The following is a 22,730-nucleotide window of genomic DNA, read 5'->3' on the forward strand; positions in this document are numbered from 1 at the left end:
AACGGGAGAGGCCACAGCAGTGAGAGGCCCGCGTACCGCAAAAAAAAATCCCCCCAAAACCTACATTGATAATGTTACGATTAATTAAACTTCTGGCTTTATTTGAATTTCGCTAGTTTTCCCACTTGTGTATTTTCCTGTTGCAGGATTCCATGTTGAATTTAGGCTTAGCTCAGTGTTACCCTAGCTTCCTGCCTGCCTTTCCCTTTTCTTTCCAGGTTCTCTCTATGTAACCATTCTCAATCTGGGGCACTCCTGGGAAGGGGTACAACTAACACAAACCCACGTGGGGGGCTTCTCAGGGGCCTGGGAAGCAGAATAGGGGCACAGCCACCCCGAGCTCTGTCGGACGTGTAACCGCTGCGGCCCACAAGCTGGGACTCCAGCTGCAGTCATGTATGTTTTATTTTTCCAGTCACACCAGGGTGTCATCATACCTGCATTTCTCTGTGGGTAAAGTCAGCTATGCCCACCTGGCCAGAAGGTGGGAGCAGGAAAGGACACAGTGTGGACGGCACCCATGCGCATCAGCCGTGCTGGGGCTGGCGGGAGGCCCTGGCCGGGCGCCGGCAGGTGGGTGAGCTCCTCACCCACAGCACCAGGGGCTCGTCACCTGGTCTCACCCGGTACCTTCTTTGCTAGAAGCCATGTTCATAGCTTATACTGATTATAAATGATGTTTGCTATATGTAGCTGGTTTATTTATTATTTTATTTATTTATTTATTTATTTATTTATTTATTTATTTTTGCGGTACGCAGGCCTCTCACTGTCGTGGCCTCTCCCGTTGCAGAGCACAGGCTCCGGACGCGCAGGCTCAGCGGCCATGGCTCACGGGCCTAGCTGCTCCGCGGCATGTGGGATCCTTCCGGACCGGGGCACGAACCCGTGTCCCTTGCATCAGCAGGAGGACTCTCAACCACTGCGCCACCAGGGAAGCCCTCATAGAGTCTTTATAATACCCTCAGTGAGGGAGATGTTATTGTCTGCATTTACTGGATGAGGATATGAGCGGAGTCTGCGTTTTATTTATGGTCGATCTGTAATTGGTTTTGTTCGTGTGGCCTGTCAATGGCAGGTAACTGTGGGCCAGCCACTGACTGTGCTTCTTTGCTCTGTGTCTTTCCTGGCACCCAGGGTGATGCTGAACTGAACACAGGATATCCTTATCCATTCAGGTGGTCGTAGGGCAGATGGCTGAGATTGCCGAAGCCTGGCGCAAAGTTTGGGCGTCTCTTCTCAGAAAGAAGAGTGTTGTTTAGATATTGTACTTATCTTCCCCAGAACTCGAACGTGAGGTTATTTTGTCTGACTTGCAGTATGCCTCTACTTGCTCAAAAGCGGATGGCCTGATCGCTGTTCCCTGCTGGGTTTGGTTCCTGTCGGGTTTCTTTCTTTTTAAATATTTATTTATTTGGCTATACCGGGTCTTAGTTGCGACCCGCAGGATCTTCGTTCTCGCACGTGGGATCTTGAGTTGCGGCACGCTAACTAACTCTTAGCTGCAGCATGTGGGATCTAGCTCCCTGACCAGGGATCGAACCCAGGCCCGCTGCATTGAGAGCGCCGAGTCTTAGCCACTGGACCACCAGGGAAGTCCCTCGGTTTTCTCATAGTGAAAGCATCCTCAGGCATGACGTGCGAGTGAAAGTGCCAGCCGAGCTAGCTGCCTCACCTTAGAGAGGCTTGAAAGAGGTGCGTGGCTTGTCTTTCATGGCTTTGCTGAGCACTGTGGGTGCTCAGGGCACGCAGATTGACTATGCGGGAGCAGCCTTTCTCCCCACAGGTCCAGCTGGCTCCAGAAGAGGGTCCTGACAGCCCTTCCCGGTTAGGGAATGAGACAGGGTTAGGTGGAAGGGTCTTTGACTCACCATCGACATTCGGTCGGCTGTCAGAAAATGGCCAGTCCCCTCCCTCCACAAGTTTCTGACTACTTGGAGTTTCTATTAAACCCTCCAATCTTCTTAGACACAACTTGATTGATTGATTGATTGATTGATGGCGGGACGCGTGCCTCTCACTGCTGTGGCCCCTCCCTTTGCAGAGCACAGGCTCCGGACGCGCAGGCTCAGTGGCCATGGCTCACGGGCCCAGCCACTCCGCGGCATGTGGGATCCTCCCGGACCGGGGCACGAACCCGTGTCCCCTGCATCGGCAGGCAGACTCTCAACCACTGCGCCACCAGGGAAGCCCAGACACAACTTTAAATCCAGTTCTGCCACCAGTTCTCCTGCCTCCGTCCGCAGTTCTGCTGCAAGAGCTATGGATTTCACACTGTACGAATTCTATTCTGTTCACTTTCTGTGAAAGTTGTGGGGAGTTAGTGCATTTCCCATCTTGCGGGGAGCAGCGTGGTGTGCCTGCATTGACCCGGGATGGGGGTTGCGGGGAAGCGTGCCTCTCCTGCTGCTGACGCCCTGCCCCACAGTCGTCAGAACTGCTGCCCTGTCGTCACTCTCCCCGGCACCCCGGCCGGTGTCCTCCACCAGCGGTGTTCTGTTTTCACATCAGTCTTACTCTTCAGTCCTGCACGTGCCACGTGCTTTCCCATCACTCTCGCCCTTCTTTTGGAGACACGCCGGGATCTCGTCCCTCTCTGTTCCCTCAGCAGCCCTCACAGCACATTGGGCTTTCAAGTTGTCTGTCCTTGCTGCGCTGAGGGTCGCCTCGGTGTGAACTGGAAAGAGAGCAGGGCCGGGGTCCAAACTGCAGTGTGTTTAGTCAAATCAAATTAAAACTTCTGAGCAGGCAGAAGAGGAGGAGGAGGATACGTGAGCACTTCCACAGCAGCGTTTCCTGAACCCCTGCCCTGGGCCAGACACTGGCGGTCACAGGGTGGATGTGACAGGACCCCTAAACTCCCGAGGCGCCTGGTCTGCGGGAGGAGTGCACCCCAGCAGTGGGTGGGCAGGGGTGTGAAGGAGTGGGCCTCCCAGGGGAAGCACACAGGCACTTGGAGACAGCCTCACACCGGCCGCTGGGTGGGCGCCACGCGCTCCCTGATGTAAGAGGGACAGTGCCCCCCAATCACAGCATGGGACGGCCCACCCCACGCTAAGCATGCCTCCAGCCTCAGCAGCCTGCCCATTCATACAACAGTTTTAGGACCAAATAAGATAATGCAAATGAAACTTTTTGTGCTCATGATTTTAGTAAAATTTGGAGCCCCAAGGAGAAAACTAACATCTCCTTTTCTGAAAGTTCAGGAAATTTTCATCCACGCAACACTGAGCCTGGCTCCAAACCATGCGGACTCCAGGGAAGAGCATTGCAGGTGGAGATAAAGAAGATCTAGACCTGCCTTCAGGAGCTTGCCATCTAGAGGCGGGTGGATGGCAGGGGATGGAAGGTGGCTATGGAGTGGCAGAGACTGGAGCTCTAGCGCGTTGGGGCCGTGGCCAGGACCTTCCCTGGTTGTCTGGAGTTTAATCTGTCAATGAGGCATTTTCTGGGTTTCTGGGGAGACCGGTACAGGCCAGGCTCTCTGAGCCCCAGCACTTTTGCTTGTTCCGTATGTATGCAGTCCTGTCTAGGATCAAATTATATTCAGAAGGAAGGGTTTTGTGACCTCCAGGAAAGAAGAAAAGAGTGCAATGAATGGGGCTTCACCGGAGAACCGCAAGCAGGGAGTGGGTGTGCTTGCTCTCCTTCCCTCTGGGTTGCCCTCTGCAGAGCCCTATGTAGCCACCTGAGCCTTGTAAAGCCTCGTGAGAAGGGAGGGAGGCAGGTGCAGTGCCAGCAGTGCCCCGAGCCTGGCCTCCCGGGGTGCAGGAGGTCATGTGGGCTGCTGAGGGTGCAGGAGCGGCCCTGGGCCTGCCCAGCCTGGGGCCCTGCTCTCCTGTCCCCACTGGTCTCCACCTGCCTCTCCTCGTCTCCCTCATCCCCTCCTTTACTACGGGCAAGCCCACACACGCTCGCTCTTCATCTCCCGGCCCCGGACCAGGCTCGCTGACCAGGTGCACGGGGAGGAGCTGGCCCTGGCGGGATGCAGTGCTGTCTTGGGCGGTGCTGCTGCTCGCAGCTAGCAGCCCGAGGGGCCAGAGGCGGTGGAGGCTCTCTGCTGGGATGCCAGCGTGAGGTTCCAGCAGGCACGGGGTCAAGGTGCCAGGCAGCAGGTAGAGAGAGGTCCCTGGCTCAGTAGAGAACCCTGCACAGTGTTGCATTCTGGCATGTGTTGTGCTCGGGACCACCCGCAAGAGGGCCACACTGGAGAAATGTGGGGGACTTGAGGTCAGACTTGGGGAAACTGCAGAGCAAACTCAGAAGCAGAAAGCCAGTTGGGGGCAATACTGAACATCAGACTCTGAATGACAGACGGAGGCAGAGATGCAGCGTGAGGCTGTGGGCAGCCCCAGCTTCCCAAACAGCTGCCCGCCCCGGGGGTAGAATCGGCACGTGCTGCAGGTAACTGTTGCAGGACCTTTTCCTTGCCAGGACCGCACAGGAGAAAATTGCATGAGAATTGAAGCTGAGTCCACCAGTGGAATTTGTCATCTGCTTGCATTTGCTTTTTTACCTCCAGACGGTCTTCCTCTTCTCTCTCCATCCCCTGTTCCCTTAAGGAAAAAAAAAAAGCCATACAAAACAATCTCCGTCACAGATTTTAAAAAGCAGGACACAGTGACAGCTATTAGAAGTGATAGCTGACAGAGCTAGGAGACAGCGCTATAAAAAGTTTGCTGACATTCTTCCAGAAATGTGCGGCATTGGGCGGAAAGCCATGGCTGTCTACGATACTTAAAGAATTGCTTTCCTTTTTGACCTGAGTTCTGCTGTCCTCCTCCCTGTGGGTGTTTTACCCCAGCCCACCTCCTCTGTAGGAGAAAAGGTGAGGTGGCACCCAAAACAGAGCATCAAGAGGGTGATGTCCCCATGAGATCAGTTGAGTGTAGCCGCTGTCAGATGTGGGCAAGCAGGTCGTTCAGACTACATGCCCTGGACTGTTTCAGGGCATATTTCCTTTCACTTTTTAAACTCATATATTATGCACCATATGCCTGCAAGGGCCAAGTGTGAGGTCATGCCGATGTGTCCCTGCCCTCCTGTTTAGGGGGGGCAAGGGTGGTGACAGCGGATAACACCAAGCACTGCGCTCGTTGTACATTTCCTGGAGAGACGAGAGTCCAGGAGATGCACGCATGGGGCTCAGACGGCACCGGGGTGGTCAGTTCAGCAGAGTCCTCCAGGGTAGATTCAGATCTAGGAGGAACTTCATGTTTAAGCTGAGACCTGAAGGAGGCATGGCGGCTGCTGTGGAGTCGGCATGGGGATGCACCTGGTAAGTCGAAGCTGTAGGAAGAACAGGGCACAGGACGGCACTTGCGGGGCACAAGCAAAGGGCTGCAGGTTCCTGCCCCAGGGTGAGGGGTAGGTCACATCGCTTCTGACCACGGGGAGCCACGTCAAATCTCAGCTCTTTTCACTCTCGTGTCCTCTTTACAGTTAGAATCCAGACTTTTAGAAACCTATCTGTCATCACACAATCCGACACACATTCCTTCCAAAATATAAATCGAATAGGGAGGGCAGTACACAACCTAAGTTAGGGAATCCTTACCTACTCTTTGGCATTTTTGCTCTCAAAATGTTAGTAATCTTTCGAGGCATTCCTCTCCACACAAGTAGAGAAGTTGCTATTTTCTCCTCTGGTGGTTAAGTTTTGGGTCTGCTGGTAAAGACTTAGGCTCAGTATATATCTGTTATCCCATTTGGGGAGACTGTGTGATGTGGTTGGAAACCACAGATCTTTCTCACATTCTCACTCACTTCCCATGAGGTCATTAAAGCAGCGTGTCCCCTGCCCCCCGGCCCACGGTTGCAGAGCTGCTCTGTTGGCCTTTTCACATTGCAGCTCTTGAGCTCTGGGCAGTGCCACTGAAAGGGGTGCCTTTCCTGGATTAGGCCCTTAGGGAGAGTATTGAAGGTCTGGTCTTTCTTCAGTGCTTTTGTTGGAATTGAGCCCATAACCAAGGTTGATGATAGTCGTTTGTTGCCAGCAAACAACAGTAGCTCTGCTATTTCCATCTGTTATCACTGCTTTCAGATCATTCTAATTAAATCTCCTAGTCATCAGTTTCTGAATGAATTATGTTTTGGGGCATTTGGAAAATTTGTCACATAAGCCCTTTTGGCTGCAGCCCATGCATTCATTTCATGTTGTTTTGTGCCCCACAGTTGCACCTCTGAGTATTTTTAGTAGCTAAGAACTCTCTTCTAAGGGCACAAGGGGTTGTTTTGTGGTTTGCCTCTAAGACGGGCTTTGGGCCCCCTTGGTTTGTGGTTGTTCACGGCAGGTCAGCCATTCTGAGCACCTTTGTTTTGATTTTGCTCTCAGAGATGCAGTAATTGGTAGTTGAGATAGCTGAAGTATAATCCCTGATAACCCGTAAAAGGAGATGGAGGTGGGCTCTTCCGTGTGGTTTCAATTGTCATTTTAGTTTTCTTCTAGACAGTGAAATGATGCCTAAAATAAATCTCATTCTGACTCCTTGTGGGAGATGTGTCAGACATCCCAGAGAATGAGATTATGCATTATCGTGGCGCAGGAAACGGCAACATCTATACACCGCCAGAGAAAGTGCACAGACGTTAGAAACCGACTGACCTCATTCAAACCCAACTTTCTGCTTGCTTCTGTGTTACCTTGGCCAAGTTAATTCACCTCTCCGATACTTAGTTTACCCATCTGTAAGTACATAAGCTGCCTAATTCCCAGGGTTGTTACGCTGTTGAATGAGATTTCATATGAAAAGCCCCTGGAGGATAATAGGTTCTCCGTAAATGGCGGCTGGTATTTTTACCTGACAATTGAGCTGGCGTGAAAAGATGCTCTACCTCGTTATGAGGGAAATGCCAGTTAAAACCACGGTGGGATACCAGTACAATACCAGATGATTAATGTGGAGAAACTGGAACCTCATACATTGCTGGTGGGAATGTAAAATAGTGCGGCTGCTTGGAAAACAGGAGGTTCCTCAAAAAGTTAAATGTAGAGTTGCCACCTGACCCAACACTTCCACTCCTAGGTATCCACCCAAGAAATGAAGACACATGTCCACACAAAGACCTGCATGTAAATGTTCGCAGCAGCCGTATTCATAGTAGCCAAAACGAGGAAACAACCCAAATGAATGGATAAACAAATTGTGGTGTATCCATTCAATAGAATACTATTTAGCACTGAAAAGGAGTGAACTGCTGATAAATGCAAGATTGATGGACATATGCAGACGTAAAAGACTATAAGTTGTATGATTCTTATTTAATTGAACCTTGTAGAAAAGGCAGAGCTATAGAGATAGAGAAATGGTTAGTGTTGCCTGGGCTGCAGTGGGAGCTGGACTTGACTGCAGAAGGAAATGAGAGAACTTTTGCGGGGGATGGAAGTGTTCTAAAACTTGATTGTAGTGCTGAATGCACAGCTGCGTAAATTTCTAAAACTCAGCAAGCCGTGCATTGAAAATGGGTGACTTTTAGGAACTCCCTGGCGGTCCAGTGGTTAGGACTCCATGCTTTCACTGCCGAGGGCCTGGGTTCAATCCCTGGTCAGGGAACTAAGATCCCACAAGCTGTGCAGCTCAGGCCCCCCAAAAGAAAGAAAAGAAAGAAAATGAGTGACTTTTATGGTTGTGATTTTGTGACTTATAGTGAGAAATGTATATCCCTCTAAAGGTGTCTGTTGTTAGGTTAAGGGAGTGAATTTTGGAAAGCCCGTAGGTAGTCTGAGGATGGGGGCTGCTTCCAGGGGAACCAGCCATGTGATTAGAGGTGGAACTTTCAGTCCACCCCCAGATCTCCAGAGGAAGGGACAAGAGCGGGAGATTGAATCTGGTTACCAATGGCCAATTATTTCATCATGCCTGTGTAATGAAGCCTCCAGAAAAACCCAAAAGCATGGGGTTCACAGGCTTCCAGGGTGAACACGTGGAGATTCAGGAAGAGTGATGCACAGAGAGCATGGAAACTGTGCCCTTCCCCTCCCCCAGACCTTGCCCTATGCATTGCTTCCATCTGGCTGCTCCTGAGTTATATCCCTTTACAATAAACCAGTGATCTAGTGAGTAAAATGTCCATGAGTTCTGTGAGCTGCTTTAGCAAATTAACGGAACCCAAGGAGGGGGTCGTGGGAACCTCCAATCTATAGCTGGCTGGTCAGAAGCATAGGTGACAACCTGGACTTGTGATTGGCGTCTGAGAGGGGAGGGGAGTAGGGCAGGCTTGGGGGACTGAGCCCTTGACCTGTGGGCTCTGACGCCGTCTCCAGGTAGTGTCAGATGGAGGTGAATTGTAGGACCCCCGGCTGGTGTCGGAGCATTGCTTGGTGAGGGGGAAGCCCATGCACATTGGGCATCAGACGTGTTGTGAGTGTGGTCATCGTGTGTGAGAGAAGCACAAGAGGAGTGTGGCTTTTCCAACACAGTGGTATATAAATTAAGCCTCATGTTCAGCTAGAACTTGGATGACATGACAGTCTCATAAATTATGCTTTCTATTGATAATTACGTTAAAAAAAATAACGTGTTTTTCGGAACTCTTGTGTTCAGGCGAACAGGAGCGCTGCATGCCTGTTTTGAGTGCTTCAGGGGATCCTGTCTTTTGCACTAATTTAGGGTTATGTGCCTGTTGTTACCACAACAGCTTCTGATTATTGTTAGAGGAACTTAAGACTCAACAGAGAGATATTTGTAAAGTAACCCAAAAGAAATCACACTGTCCAAAAAGAACACTGTGAAGTTAAGCTTATCTATAGTCCCATTCTTTTTCCTATGAATATACATTAATATTTATTTTTATATTGTTAAAATCAAGTATATGTAATGTGTTTAAGACCGACTGCATAAAATGAGCATTTTCCATGATGTTAAAATTTTTATAAATACAGTTTTAATTACTGACTACGTGAGTATTTGTTTCAGTAACCCCCTCTAGCTTTGTATATTCTTTTTAACAAACTTTGCTTATCTGTTACTTCTTACTTAATTCCTAGTTGTATAATGTTCACTTTTGTCAACCAATTATATTTCCTTAATTTCAATATCTCTTTATATCCACTCTCGTATTCTGTATTGGACCACAAATGATCTGCTTTTTAAAGTGACATTTATCATCAGTATTTTGAAATATATCTTTTCATATTATTTTCTCTCTCCTATGATTTGTAACAAAAATATACTATCTTAGATATACTATTTTACTGACTTTATTTTTCTTAGCAAAATATTCCCGTGCTATTGTATGCTTCTCTACAATGTCTTTTGGATGTGTTATAATATTGTTAGCCAAACCTATATTCTGAAAATTTTGGTTATTTCCAATTTTTATTAATAACATTTTTTCACAATTGTTAATATTATTTCCTTGGGATAAATGTTAATAACCCTGTTTAAGTTATGTACATTTCAAAGGTTTTTTGACATATATTGAAAAATTGTCCTCCTGAGACATTACATTTATACTCCCAACAGTATTATGTGATATATATTTTCCTTCATGCCCCCATCAACTGTAGATACGAGGTCTTTTTCATTAAATAATTTGATATATAAATCCATACTATTATAATTTACATTTATTTGATTACTAATGAACTACATCTTTTTTTTTTTTTTTTTTTTTTTCACGGTACGCGGGCCTCTCACTGCTGTGGCCTCTCCCGTTGCGGAGCACAGGCTCCAGGCGCGCAGGCTCAGCGGCCATGGCTCACGGGCCCAGCCGCTCCACGACATGTGGGATCTTCCCGGACCGGGGCACGAACCCGTGTCCCCTGCATCGGCAGGCGGACTCAACCACTGCGCCACCAGGGAAGCCCTGTACTATTTTATTAAACAGTGGCATCCTGGTTCTTCCTATAGGCAGTAGAGATAGATGTAGAATAATTTATGTCAATATGAGGCTTATTATTTGGGATTAGCAAGGATTTGTTCTTTGGGGCTTATTTAGATCTTGGCTAACTGGGTAACTATATTTAGGAGGGCTTCACTACATTTATAGATGCCCTAGTCCTTCAGTAACAGACCACTGGGATTCTTCCCTGAGTACAGGTGTCGTACAGGCCTTTCCAGTTTGAAGCTTAGATCCCCTCACTTGGATTTCTCCTCACACTAGATGTTCTCTCGCAGTTCCACGGACTCTGCTTTGTGAACAGTTTATAGATGGTAAGTTGCTACTCGTTACACCGTCTTCAGGAAGTAGATGGCTGTGCCATTAGTGTGGACACTAGACACATCGTGAGCTCCTTGAAGGCCGGCCGTTGGTCCGGAACCTGGTAGAGCATCCTGGCTACTGTGGGCGCCCAGTCAGTGACAGAAAGTAGCCGACCTGACCTCTCCTAACAAGTGTATTTTCTGTTTCAGTAGATGGTCAGGTTTTGAGAAATCACGGTAGTATCTTTGCAGAATGCATAGAGCTACTTTCAGGGGTAGACATAAAACCCTGAAATTGATTTTTGTTTTCCCCTTATTTACTTTTCAAAGTCTTTTTGGAGAGGGGCTTATTGTTTTTAGGGAGATTTTGGAAAACTGCATACCACAGAGTTTTCCAAAATGTAAGGTATTACATATTTAGAATCTTTGTTCTCAAGAGGTTTGGAAGCATGGCTTCTGCTTAAATGATAGATGATCACGGGAAAAATGAGCCTTGGAAGTCACTTGTTCTAGAGAATTGAGAAAGCTGGCTTCAGGGTGCGCATTTCGGGATAGAGTTGCTAACTGTGGCTGTGGCATTTAGTGAGCTATACCCCTGGTCTGGCCAGACATTTAGATATATGCAGCCTCAGTTACTTCATAAAGCCGTCTTATACATTCAGCAGGGAGGAGAGTCTGTCCTGTTTTATTTATTTATTATTTTTTATAACATCTTTATTGGAGTATAATTGCTTTACAATGGTGTGTTAGTTTCTGCTTTATAACAAAGTGAATCAGCTGTACATAAACATACATACCCATATCTCCTCCCTCTTGGGTCTCCTTCCCACCCGCCCTATCCCACCCCTCTTGGTGGACACAAAGCACCAATCTGTCCTGTTTTAGAAGTAAGGAAGCTGAGATCCAGACTAACTGGCGACATGGCTGGTGAGTGGCAGTCAGGATTGGAACCCAGTGTTCTAGGCTTTAATCCATCCTTCCTCTATGGGGTGGATTCATCCGGGCCCCTGTGCCATGGAACCTGGCACAGTGCCTCTGTCTGCTTTTCCCCATGCTGCCATCTGCCTGCCGATGGGGTTGCCTCTGACAGCCCAGCATTGTTGGGCAGTATTCTGGAAAGCACCCCCCCCACTCATCCTTTACAAACTCCCATTTTGACCACATCTGCAAAGTTCCAGCTGTTTGGCTCCGCCCTGAATCCTGGTGTTTATGCTGATTTGGAAATTGGAATCGGTAGGCTAACTGTGGCTCTGCTGGTGGACTTTGACTTGGCAGGAACTGGCTCTTCATATTGGGTGGTTTCCAGCAGGAATCTCCCTCTGCACTTCCTACCTGTGGAACCTAATCTCCGTTTTTAACACGAGACCTCTCAGATGCTGTGCAAACCGACTTTGACAACTGTGTGCAATTACCCAGCGTTTACTGGGGGAGAGGCTCAGCAATGGAAAGGATCAGAGCTCCCCAGTCCTCATTCAGTGTTTTTCAGTTGATTAATGAAGTGTGACTTGTGTTCTTCCTATTATCCAGCTCTAAAATGATATGATAATGTGTTAACTTTTGTGAGGTACCATATATACGTGTTGCTACAGTATCGACATTCCTTCCAGGAAAGCTGTTGTCAAAGTCCAGCGTCCAAAAGTGGTGAAGACGTTGCCTGGATATTAGCAAATTTCAAGAACTTAACTTCTAGGCAGCTCAGTTTAAAAGAGATTTTTCTCTTCTGTCTCAGGAAATATGGCCGCAACATTTTCTTAAGAGAATCTTCAATAAAGGAACAAACGGGGTTAATACTTTAAAAATTGGTCTTATTTGAGTGGCTTAGTGAAAAATGGTGAAAGGTTATCAGCAAAGAACTGAGCAAGAGTAACCAACAAGCACCAGTGGAGTTCCTGGATACCCCAGCAAATGCTGGAAAAGATTGTGGGAGGTCTGAGCGAGCGTGGGTGGAACTAGTGACCTTGGCATCTGAGGGCCCAGGAGGAGAGGGTGTTCTTGTAAGTTTTGTGTGAGCGTTAATCCCCGCTTCCTCCATGGGGTCACTCCTGGCAAAGTGGTGGCCTGTGTAGGAGCTCCGTGATGGCACTTAGGGAATCTCTTTGGGCCGGGGAGAGTGGATTTAAAAAAAAATATGGGCCCGTTTCCCTGAGTCTCCATTGAGATGCCTTTTGGGGTGGCCAGGGCAGCAGGAAGGGAGGTTTTTTTTTTTTTTTAATTTATTTAATTTTGGCTGCGTTGGGTCTTCCTTGCGGTGCGCGGGCTTCTCATTGCGGTGGCTTCTCTTGTTGCAGAGCACGGGCACTAGGCACGTGGGCTCAGTAGTTGTGGCACTTGGGCTCTAGAGCACAGGCTCAGTAGTTGTGGCGCACGGGCTTCGTTGCTCTGCAGCATGTGGGATCTTCCCGGACCAGGGCTCGGAACCCGTGTCCCCTGCATTGGCAGGCGGATTCTTAACCACTGCGCCACCAGGGAAGTCCAAGGGAGGGGTTTTGGACTTGGGCTCTAGTGTCCTGAGCTTCGGGACTGGCATCAGGGACACCGTTTCTTGACTGTGTGTGGAACTTGAGTGTCAAATTCCAAGAAAGTGTGTCTGTCTCTAGTGGTGATGGAGAATAAAGCAGAGACGTTGGAAATGCCACCTGGAAATAAGACCCAGTTTCTCAGTTTATCGTAGAAGACTCTAGTGAAATGAGTTGTAATTTAGGGCAGAGACCTGAAATTGCTCTTCCTTGCCAAAATAAATTGATTTCTTCAGCTGTCTGAACTTCATTTCTTGAACTGGACAAGAGCTAACCTAGTCTAAATTAAACTCATTTTCCATTAATAAAACTGGGTCACTTCAGGCTGCCTGAATGTGCTTCTGAGTGTCTTAAAGCATATATATTTTTTAAAATCCCACGTTTCATGCTCTTTTCATAGCTCATCTAATTTAGCCAGCATAACACATAACATTTTTTAAAATTTATTTATTTATTTGGCTGTGTTGGGTCTTCGTTGCTGCATGTGGGCTTTCTCTAGTTGCAGAGAGCGGGGTCTACTCTTTGTTGTGGTGCACAGGCTTCTCATTGTCGTGGCTTCTCTTGTTGCAGAGCACGGGCTCTACGCGTGCAAGCTTCAGTAGTTGTGGCTTGCGGGCTCTAGAGCACAGGCTCAGTAGTTGTGGCACATGGGCTTAGTTGCTCCTCGGCATGCGGGATCTTCCCGGACCAGGGCTCGAACCCGTGTCCCCTGCATTGGCAGGCGGATTCTTAACCACTGCGCCACCAGGGAAGGCCAACACATAACATTTGAACTCACCTCTCCCTTGGCATTCTGCAGTAGATTTGAGGTCTGTTTCTGAACTTCTACAGCTGTCAGGCAGACTGCAGCAGGAGGGCATCACCATACTCCCGCGGGGGTAGGAGCTGGACAAGACAGTTCGTCCCTGCCTTGCCCAAAGAAAGCTTTGTTTTCACTGTGCCTTTTCCTGCTGGTAGGGACCGATGAACATGGATCATGGAGGTAGGAAGTTGTGTACTTTATTTATTTATTTATTTATTTATTCATTCATTCATTCATTTATTTTGCGGTATGCGGGCCTCTCACTGTTGCGGCCTCTCCTGTTGCGGAGCACAGGCTCAGGACACGCAGGCTCAGCGGCCATGGCTCACAGGCCCAGCCGCTCCGCGTCATGTGGGATCTTCCCGGACCGGGGCACGAACCCGTGTCCCCTGCATCGGCAGGCGGACTCTCAACCACTGCACCACCAGGGAAGCCCAGGAAGTTGTGTATTTTTAGAGTGGAGTAATTTTAGAAGAGCCTTGCTCAGCTAGGTCAGAGCGTTTCTGCTTGGAGCGCTCACTTGCAGTTGGTTCCACTGGCTTCCTCTTACTTGTCAGGTGTTTGAGATACTGAAGCCTCCAGGGTGGCATCGCACCTGCTCTGCCCTGCCCTCCCCTCCAGAAAGTTCAGCATCAACTTCCTTGGAAAGCACAGGGAAGTCCCTCCTTGTCCCCCTCTTCCGTCTTTCTCCTCCCTGGGAATGAGCAAGGGCAGGGCCCCCGCGGATGCGTCAGGTCAGTTCTGCCTCACGGAGTCAGGCAGACATAGGTGCCCACTGGGGAGTCAACGACTTGAATATGGCTTTTGGAAGACAGTGGACCCTTGAACAATGTAGGCTTGAACTGCATTGACCCACTTATAACTGAATTGTTTTCCATGGTAAATACGACAGCATTACACGATCTGTGGGGACGGAGGGCTGACCAATGTTCTACGCGAATTTTCAACTGTGTGGACAGTGGGTGCCCCGAACCTCTGCGTTGTTCGAGGGTCAGCTGTATTCTGAAATATAAAGGTCTAGAAATGTTAAGACTCTGGGAAATGTCTTTCAAAACCAAAAATTGGGGGAAATCTTTGTAATAATTTACTTCTATCATTCTTTAGATATTTGAAGTATCATACCATGTGAATTTTTAAGAATGGATTGTTTTTAATCTGCATTTTTAATGAATTATTCATCCCCAATTATTTATTTATTTATTTATTTATTTGGCTGTGCTGGGTCTTAGCTGTGGCACACGGGATCTTCGTTGCAGCCTGCTGGGTCTTTAGTTGTGGCTTGCGAACTCTTACTTGCGGCATGTGGGATCTAGTTCCCTGACCAGGGATCGAACCCGGGCCCCGTGCATTGGGAGCACAGAATCTCAGCCACTGGACCACCAGGGAAGTCCCCCCACCCCTTGTATTTAGAGCTATGAAAAGCTAGAAAAATTATAGGGAAATAGATGTTTTCCTATGTTTTCTTCTCTTTTAAAAATTTTGAAGAAATAACAAGTCATGTTCGGGGTGGATCTCCCTCTAGTTCATTGTCCCCCCAACCCCTGCTTCTCACACTTTAAGATGCATTCACTCATCCTTCCTTGTTCCTTTTCATGGGATCTTCTCAACAATATGCAAACTACTTTTCACTGACAAAGCTTTTCTTCCTTCTATTTCCAGTGCACAGAGGCCAAAAAGCATTGCTGGTATTTTGAAGGACTCTATCCAACCTATTATATGTAAGTATTTGCACTTATCTGTTGGTTTGATTCTGTGGTCACATCTTTCTCTGGGAATTATTTCTTTCATAGGTCACAGGACTGGTTATGGGATGGGGCATGTCCAGCCTCACGAGGCCTCCACCCCTGGTTTCACCTGCCTCCACCCCACAATGAGCAGGCGACCTCCCTAAGGATGCTCTCCCTGCCCCGACCAGCTGCTCTGAGGACAGCATGGAATTCTGGGTGCTTTGTTCTCTGAGGCATGTTAGCTTGTACATGGTTGGTCACAAAGGGCAAAATGTCTGAACAAGGCCAGAGTTATGCTGGTTTATACATATCTTCCTAGGCAAAGGGAGCAAAGGTAGTGGGAAAGAATTTTGAACTTGAGCAGGACAGGACAAAGTACTTAGCTACTGTGACTGAGAGAGAGAGAGAGAGAGAGAGAGAGAGAGAGAGAGAGATGACGGTGATCACCAGGGTCACCCAGCCTGGCCCCCCGCCAGGCAGGTGCAGTCAGCCTTGTATGGCTCTTGGCTCAGGGCAGGTTATGCCTCTTCCTGTGCCCTCAGCACCTGCCAATATTACTCTTATTAAAGCATTGCCATATTTTCTCCCTATTGTTTTTCTGTATTTTTAATATCTGCTGTGTCAGCCACTAGCTCTGCTGAGCCACCTGCCTAGGTGGCCAGATTAACTCTCTAGATTATTAATTATTATTTTTATTTATTTATTTATTTTATTTTGGCAGTACGCAGGCCTCTCACTGCTGTGGCCTCTCCCGTTGCGGAGCACAGGCTCCGGACGCGCAGGCTCAGTGGCCATGGCTCACGGGCCCAGCCACTCCGCGGCATGTGGGATCTTCCCGGACCGGGGCATGAACCCGCATCCCCTGCATCGGCAGGCGGACTCCCAACCACTGCGCCACCAGGGAAGCCCTAATTATTATTTTTGATAGTGTTTTGAAGTTCCGTAAGTTTTGAGTGGAATGAGCCAAATTAATTTTTCCCAAAAACTCTTGTGTTGAATTTTGTGAAACGTGAGAAATTTCAGTAATACATATAATTGTGTTATAGCAGAAACACTCTCTTTTCTAGTATATAGGGAGATTGGACAGGAAATACTACACATGGTAGCAAAGAGGATTAGTTCTTAATTGGCCAAGGTGTATGTTTTTCTTACCTGGCATTATTGGGGAGTTTTTAATCTCAGAGAGACCAGTGTAGTTGGGGAAGGTTGCTGGGCTGTGAATGGGGACGAAGCACAGGGAAATGGGCAGTAGTTGTGGCTCGCAGGCTCAGTAGTTGTGGCTCACGGGCTGTAGAGTGCAGGCTTCAGTAGTTGTGGCTCATGGGCTCAGTAGTTGTGGCTCATGGGTTCTAGAGTGCAGGCTTCAGTAGTTGTGCCTTGCGGGCTCAGTAGTTGTGGCTCGTGGGCTCTAGAGCACAGGCTCAGTAGTTGTGGCACACAGGCTTAGTTGTTCCGCAGCCTGTGGGATCTTCCTGGACCAGGGCTCGAACCCGTGTCCCCTTCATTGGCAGGCAGATTCTTAACCACTGCACCACCAGGGAATTCCTAAAATGTACCTTTTTTGTGCTTTGGTTCTGAGCTTACTAGATACGTCCTCTTAGCAATAGTGTGATTTAAAAATAGCAGGGAGGTCACGTGGCCTCACCACTCGCGTCCCTTTGCTTTCATTCTCGACTTGAGTTGTTCTTGGGCCGAGGACTTGCTCATTCAGCCCCTCTGTCTGCTGCAGGGGTGGACGAGGTGAGCAGATGGGGACGGGCCTGCTGAGGAGCCCTTGCCACTGGCCACACAGGGCTGCACAGGGCCTGGCTTCCTTCCTGTGTGTTCAGAGTCCAGAGGGCACTGCAGACCAAGGTGGCAGTTGTCAGGGAAGAGTCCCAGTGCAGTGTCACATCCTGGGGCACTTCGATGCCCTGGTGGCTGGCGGGAGCGCCTGTCCTGCTGGGAGGTGCACCCCAGGCCCCGCTCCTGCGTGTGCAGGAGGGCAGGCATGGGGCACGGGGCTGGCTCTGCTTCAGCTGCTCTCGCCAGCAGACCCCTTGGCCTCAAGGCCTTGGTTCTTGGGGTCACGTGGCTGTGGTCATGGTTACTACCACGTTCAATTTCTGAGAGGGTAGATACTGCCCTGCGCGTCCCTAGTGTCTGTAATCATCACTGATATTCACAGTTTCCTGGTGGCTTGGAGAGGGTCAGTGGGTCTGTGTCCAGAGGTGACCAGATGGGGCCCCTGACTTTAGCTATGGGCACTGCTGCCCCAGAGAGGGGCACGAGGGCTGGGCGAACCTGTCTCACTGTGGAGTACGCTCCTGGGGACTCTGGGAGGGCCCTTCCGCTTGTCTCCAGTGTCCAGAGGGGCCCTGGTGGACCACCACGGCCACAGTCGACCCCCCTGTGGGCAGAGGGGGCCTCTCAGGTCAGGAGCAGTGTCTCTCTGTCGACGAGAAATGTCACGCTTTCTGCTGACATCTGTAGCCCCGAGGCTCGCTTGCCCACAGCCGCCGTCCGCGGAAGGACGTGAGTGTCCAAGGGCAGAGGTGGTTGGCAGAACCAGGTGGAAGGCGGAGGGTGCTGAGTCTGTGTCGGCTGCTTGGACTCGTGTAAGTCTCCAAGTATGGGGCCCAGGGACCTCAGGGCCTTCTCCGAAGTTCACGGTGGTGGAAGGACCTCAGTGCCCTGGCGCACCCGCCGGCACTCAGCTGGAGCCATCCATGCTTCTGTGTCTCCCTCAGACCAAGACAGAGCAGAGTGCGTGCCTGAGTTTTCCCAGACTGTAGCTGAGGCGGAGCCCTCCATAGCGGCGAGGAAATTGTCCGGGAATTAATCATAATACAAAGACTAAGAATAGTAACAGCTGACATTCATTGAGTGCTTACGGCATGCAGTGGACTTTTCTGAGCACGCTACATGTATACTCTTCCGAGAGCTTTTGAGGGTGGCCCCTCTCTCCTCCCCTCCCTTCTTTTCCCTCCGTTTCAGCTGAGGGACCTGTGTCCTTCTCGTCCTTTGGTACCACGCTCCATCCTCAGACTTACTGTTGCTGAAATAAAACATCCATTGTTTCCTCCCTGGACTGGGGGATCGTTGAGGGCACGAGTTCTATCTTCTGTGCTGACACACGGCCAGGCACATGGAAAGCACTCGGTACTCATTTATTAACTCACACGTGGTGGCCTCGAGCAGGGTTGGGGAAGGAAAGGGTGACTCACTGTCATTCTTCAGTGATGGAAATTGTTTTAGGGACCTAACGTCAAGAGACCTCTAGCCCTGCTCTGCCATTAGGTGACTCTGTGATCTTGATCAAATCTCCTAACCTTTCTGGGCCACAACTTCCTGGGCTATATAATCTCCAAGGTCTTATACTGCTTAATTCTATGACACCCTCTGGCTGGCTGTGCAGAATAATTTAGAGCATAGGGAACAAACAATGAACGACCAAGCAGGCTTATGTGTTGTAGCAGAGACAAGGGTACAGATATAAAATGGATTTTAGCGCATGAAGGGTCCAACCTGCTTGCCAAGTACAAAGCAATCACCTAACATTTCCTTTCTAAGCCGTGAGTCATCTTTCTTCTGCAGGTCTTAGTATTGACACAGCAGTGGGGAGGAGATGTTAATCACACAGTCAGATGGTGGAATGGATCTGGGAGCCTGTGACCACTCACTGCTCCAGACTCTTTGAGGTTCCTGAGACGTCTTATTAGGTGCTGAACTGGGCCTTCGTGGCAGTCAGGTACATGGATGCTTACTTAAACCGTGACTGTTTTCATTTGATTTTAAACAAGCCAGAGAAAGCTGGTGATTTAGATGTACATGTTTCCTGTTCTTTATGAATAGAATTGGATCTGGTAATTCCTTCCAGAAAATTGAGGGTAGGTTAGAAATGGGTTGGGTCTTCTTAACTAGACACCAGTGATTTAAAAACAAGATGAACCAGTGGCGCTCTGTAGAGCTGGCCAGTGGGAAAGGACCCAAAGGGGGTCCTTGATTTACCTATATTCTCTTGGAATACTAAGGAAACCTTAAGACCCTCCCTACCTAGTTTTACAAATGAAGTAATTGACAGCAGGAGTTGCTAAGCATCCACCTGGGCCCACAGTGTCTTCAGGGGTCTTATTCTGTGACTGGGTCACACCTCTGGCCGCCCCGTGGATGGAACAGAGCTGCAGGGCATTTGGGTCCTGGGTGTTGTGTTTGCACACTTATTCTACTTTTTGGTTCAGCTCTAAATACCACTGAAGGAGAGAATGTGGGGACACTTGTCTTAATCATCTCCACTGAGACTTGAGGGAATCCCCAACTGCCCAGCTCAAAGGAGAGAGCAAAAGGGAACCGATGGATGGAAAGCACTTTGGTCAGATACACAAAAGAAAGATAGGACGCATAAGACAGTGAGTGAGGACACACGTCAGGGTCATGCACTGATGACCCTGATGTGTGGACTTTGTTGAGTACCTGTTACGTGCACACCACTGCCACGGGGGAGGGAGTGAGCGTGTACCAACCTTGGGAGTAGAGACACGGAAGCAGGCCTCAGGCCCATCTCCTGCAGCTCTAGGAAGGGCCGTTCCTTCCAGCACTGCTCTTCTCTGGCTATCGATTTCGACCAGGCCATTTTCAGGCCCTATGCCCAAGTTTCCCATTGGAGTGTTGAAGCTTCTTTCAAAGTACTCACATTACCCTGGCTTATCTTGTCCTTTGGGTTCATTTCTCTGCTGTGAATAATTAATGGTGTGAATGGGTGAAGTGTTTGCAGGTGTCAGATCAAGATCCCAGATTCAGGCTTTGCAGAGCCCTCACCCAGCTAGGAGGTTGGTGCCAAGGGGACACCAAAGACACAAGGTCCCCCCGAGCAGTAGCAGGCTGTGTTGTGACCTGGGCCCGGTGCCCTGCGCCCTCTGTGCCCAGCTCCCCAGCAACTTGGGGAGCCTGAGGTGTGTGCAGGGTGGGGCAGGGCAGGGGGGCTTCAGCTGGTGAAGCAGCTGAGCACAGCCTTTGGAAGCAGCCTGGGGAGGGGGCGGTGTCTGGTCTGGGGACAGATACTCTAAAGAAGAAGTTTTCTTCTCCCTCACTCCTTGTTGCTGGGCTTCTCATTGAAGACGGCTGGTGTAAGTTGGGGGCATTTTCATGTCCTTAGAACAGGGAGAAAGGTTTCACCATAATCCCCCTTTCAGATCGCTAGACTCCTGTTGTGGTCTGAATATTTGTGTCCCCCCAGAATTCACATGTGGAGTCCTAACCCCCAAAGGTGTTAGTACTAGGAAGTAAGGCCTTTGGGAAGAGCTGAGGTCCTGAGGGTGGAACCTGTGTAAGTGGGATTCCTGCTCTTGTAAAAGAGCCTCCAGAGGGCTCCCTGGCCCCGTCCACCGTGTGGGGACACAGGCTGGGAACCAGAAGGGGGCCCTCACCAAAACACAACCATGAGCTTGATCTCGGACCTCCCAGCCCCCAGAACTGTGAGAAGTAAAGTTATGTTGTTTGTAAGCCACCCAGTCGGTGGTATTTTGTTATAGCAGCCGGAACAGACTACGACAGCCTCTAAAATGTCATGTTTCTCTCTATTCTGTAACTGGATTTTGTTTCCTTAACTATAGATTATAAATCTTCTTCTAAATCAGTATACAAAGCAACCTCATTGTTTTTCTTAATGACAGAGTGTTCCCTGGGGAGGTACCATAGTTCATTTACACATTCCATTATAATCGTTGTACAGTCAGGTTGTGCCACTTCTGTTTTGTTTTTACTACTGAAGGTCTGCAGTTCCTTATCTGTTATTCCAAAATTTGAGACAGTGCTCATAAACAAATTTTTTAATAATTGGTAGCAGGAATGGATTTGGACAACACAAGGCTTTTAAAATTCTTTTTAGAATTCCATTTAGTATGATGTGCTAAAATATAAACGGAGGTATATTAAAGTTTTCAAGAGTTTATTTGAGGAAACATCAATTCAAATTGGGCAGTGATGAGCATTCCACCGCCAGAAGCCAGGGGCGAGGTGTTTATAGAGAATCAAACAAGGAAGTGATTTGATTGGCTACAGTTTAAGAGATTGCCTAGTCTGGGAAAGTCCTGTTGGCTGTTGGTCATTGGTTTCCTTCCCAACTTGAGGCATTCACAGGAATCCACTCTGCCTTAGGTTTCAGTTTGCTTCCAAAGACAACACAACTGTCAGAGCCCCCTCAGGCTAACGGCCTCCTTGTCTGAGAACTTTAACAGATGTTTTGTGTTTTTCAGTGCAGATTTCTGCTGGTAATGTTCCGTAGCACGTGGTTACATATCTTATAATTCATGAATCCAGACAGTTCTCAGTCTCCACATATCTGGTCCCCAGAGTTTGGAGAAAGGATTCTGATACGCCCCCGTACTCACTAAACATCTTCCTACACATACTAGAGCTTATTTTGTTGTGAGATGGATTTGCAGAAATAGAATTGATGAAGCAAAGGTTATGCTTGTTTCATATTTTAATAAATTGCTGTTAGTTTCCCAAACGTTGTCATGATATAACCGGCCATCAGGGTGTGAGAGCAGCTGCTTTCGACCATCCTCAGCACCACTGGGTGTAACACCGTAATCAGAGGACGCTTTGCACTCTGGGTTCTTGTTAGTTATGTGTTGTCTCATCCTAGGGAGTCTCTTTCTGCTGCGACATCACTTCCGCTCAAGGCAAAGACATATGATGTGCCGGGAACCATGGTAGGCACCTGGGCTATATACATAGAGGAATGAGACAGGATTGCTCTTAAGCTCATGGTCTGGTGGCGGATCTATAGATGCCTTTAACAGTGAACAAATTGTACGTGGTCACAGCTGGAGACCCAGCAAAGGGAGGATCCTGGCCTGGCAGGGAGGACGAGGGGATGGTGCTGAGAAAGACCTCACAGAGCTGATCTCTGACGGCTGAGGAGCAGTTTCAGAGGCTCTAGTGAGAGTGTATTTGGGGCACCACAAGGCTGGAGTGTAGGCTGCCCTGCCGACGGCAGGGGCTGAGATGAATAAGGAGGGGGAGGGGCCTTGAATGTCCTTCTGAGGAGCTGAGACTTCCTTCTGCACAAAGCAAGGCAACAGCACCAGCTTGGCCTCTCAGAAGGCTGCTGGCACAGCGCTGGGCTGGGAGGTGGAGGCTGGAGCTAAGGAGGTTGCTGTGTAGTAAGGGCACAGTGTGGAGGGTCTCCTTCAGTGAAGATGGGCTGAGAGACCAGTCGGTGGGCCCGAGTGTATCTCAGAAGCATCAGTGTGGGGCTGAAGAGTGGTCTCTGCTTGGCAGACAGTGAGAGAGGGTGCAGAGAACAGGTTCAGCCAGGGGTTTCGCAGAAGGGAGAGGGGGGCGGTGAGTTGAAGTTCTTGCAGAGCATCCAGGCAGTGGGGCTTTGCTTCTGCAGCTCAGGAGGGTCCACGGACAGAATGTAGATTTGAGAGTTCTGAGCAGGAAAGGAAAGTTCAACCAACTCAAGTAAAAGTCAAACTGAGAAAGTCAGCCAGGTGTCAACCTGAATCCAGGTTTCTAGATTTTTTTTTTTTTTTTTTGCGGTACGCGGGCCTCT

The 22,730-nt window shown here is 49.0% G+C and overlaps 1 protein-coding gene across 1 annotated transcript in view; it reads left to right on the forward strand.

Annotated features, from left to right (window-relative positions):
* Nucleotides 1–22,730, forward strand: part of VOPP1 (VOPP1 WW domain binding protein) — a 65,613-nt gene that overhangs the window by 20,756 nt on the left and 22,127 nt on the right. Inside the window, exon 2 of the mRNA XM_082631593.1 lies at nucleotides 15,120–15,178. Within this exon, the coding sequence (XP_082487719.1) occupies nucleotides 15,120–15,178 (59 nt within the window). The remainder of the gene's footprint in view (nucleotides 1–15,119; nucleotides 15,179–22,730) is intronic.

This window comes from Mesoplodon mirus (assembly GCF_964341445.2).
Source record: "Mesoplodon mirus genome assembly, chromosome: 9".
NCBI classification, from domain to species: domain Eukaryota; kingdom Metazoa; phylum Chordata; class Mammalia; order Artiodactyla; family Ziphiidae; genus Mesoplodon; species Mesoplodon mirus.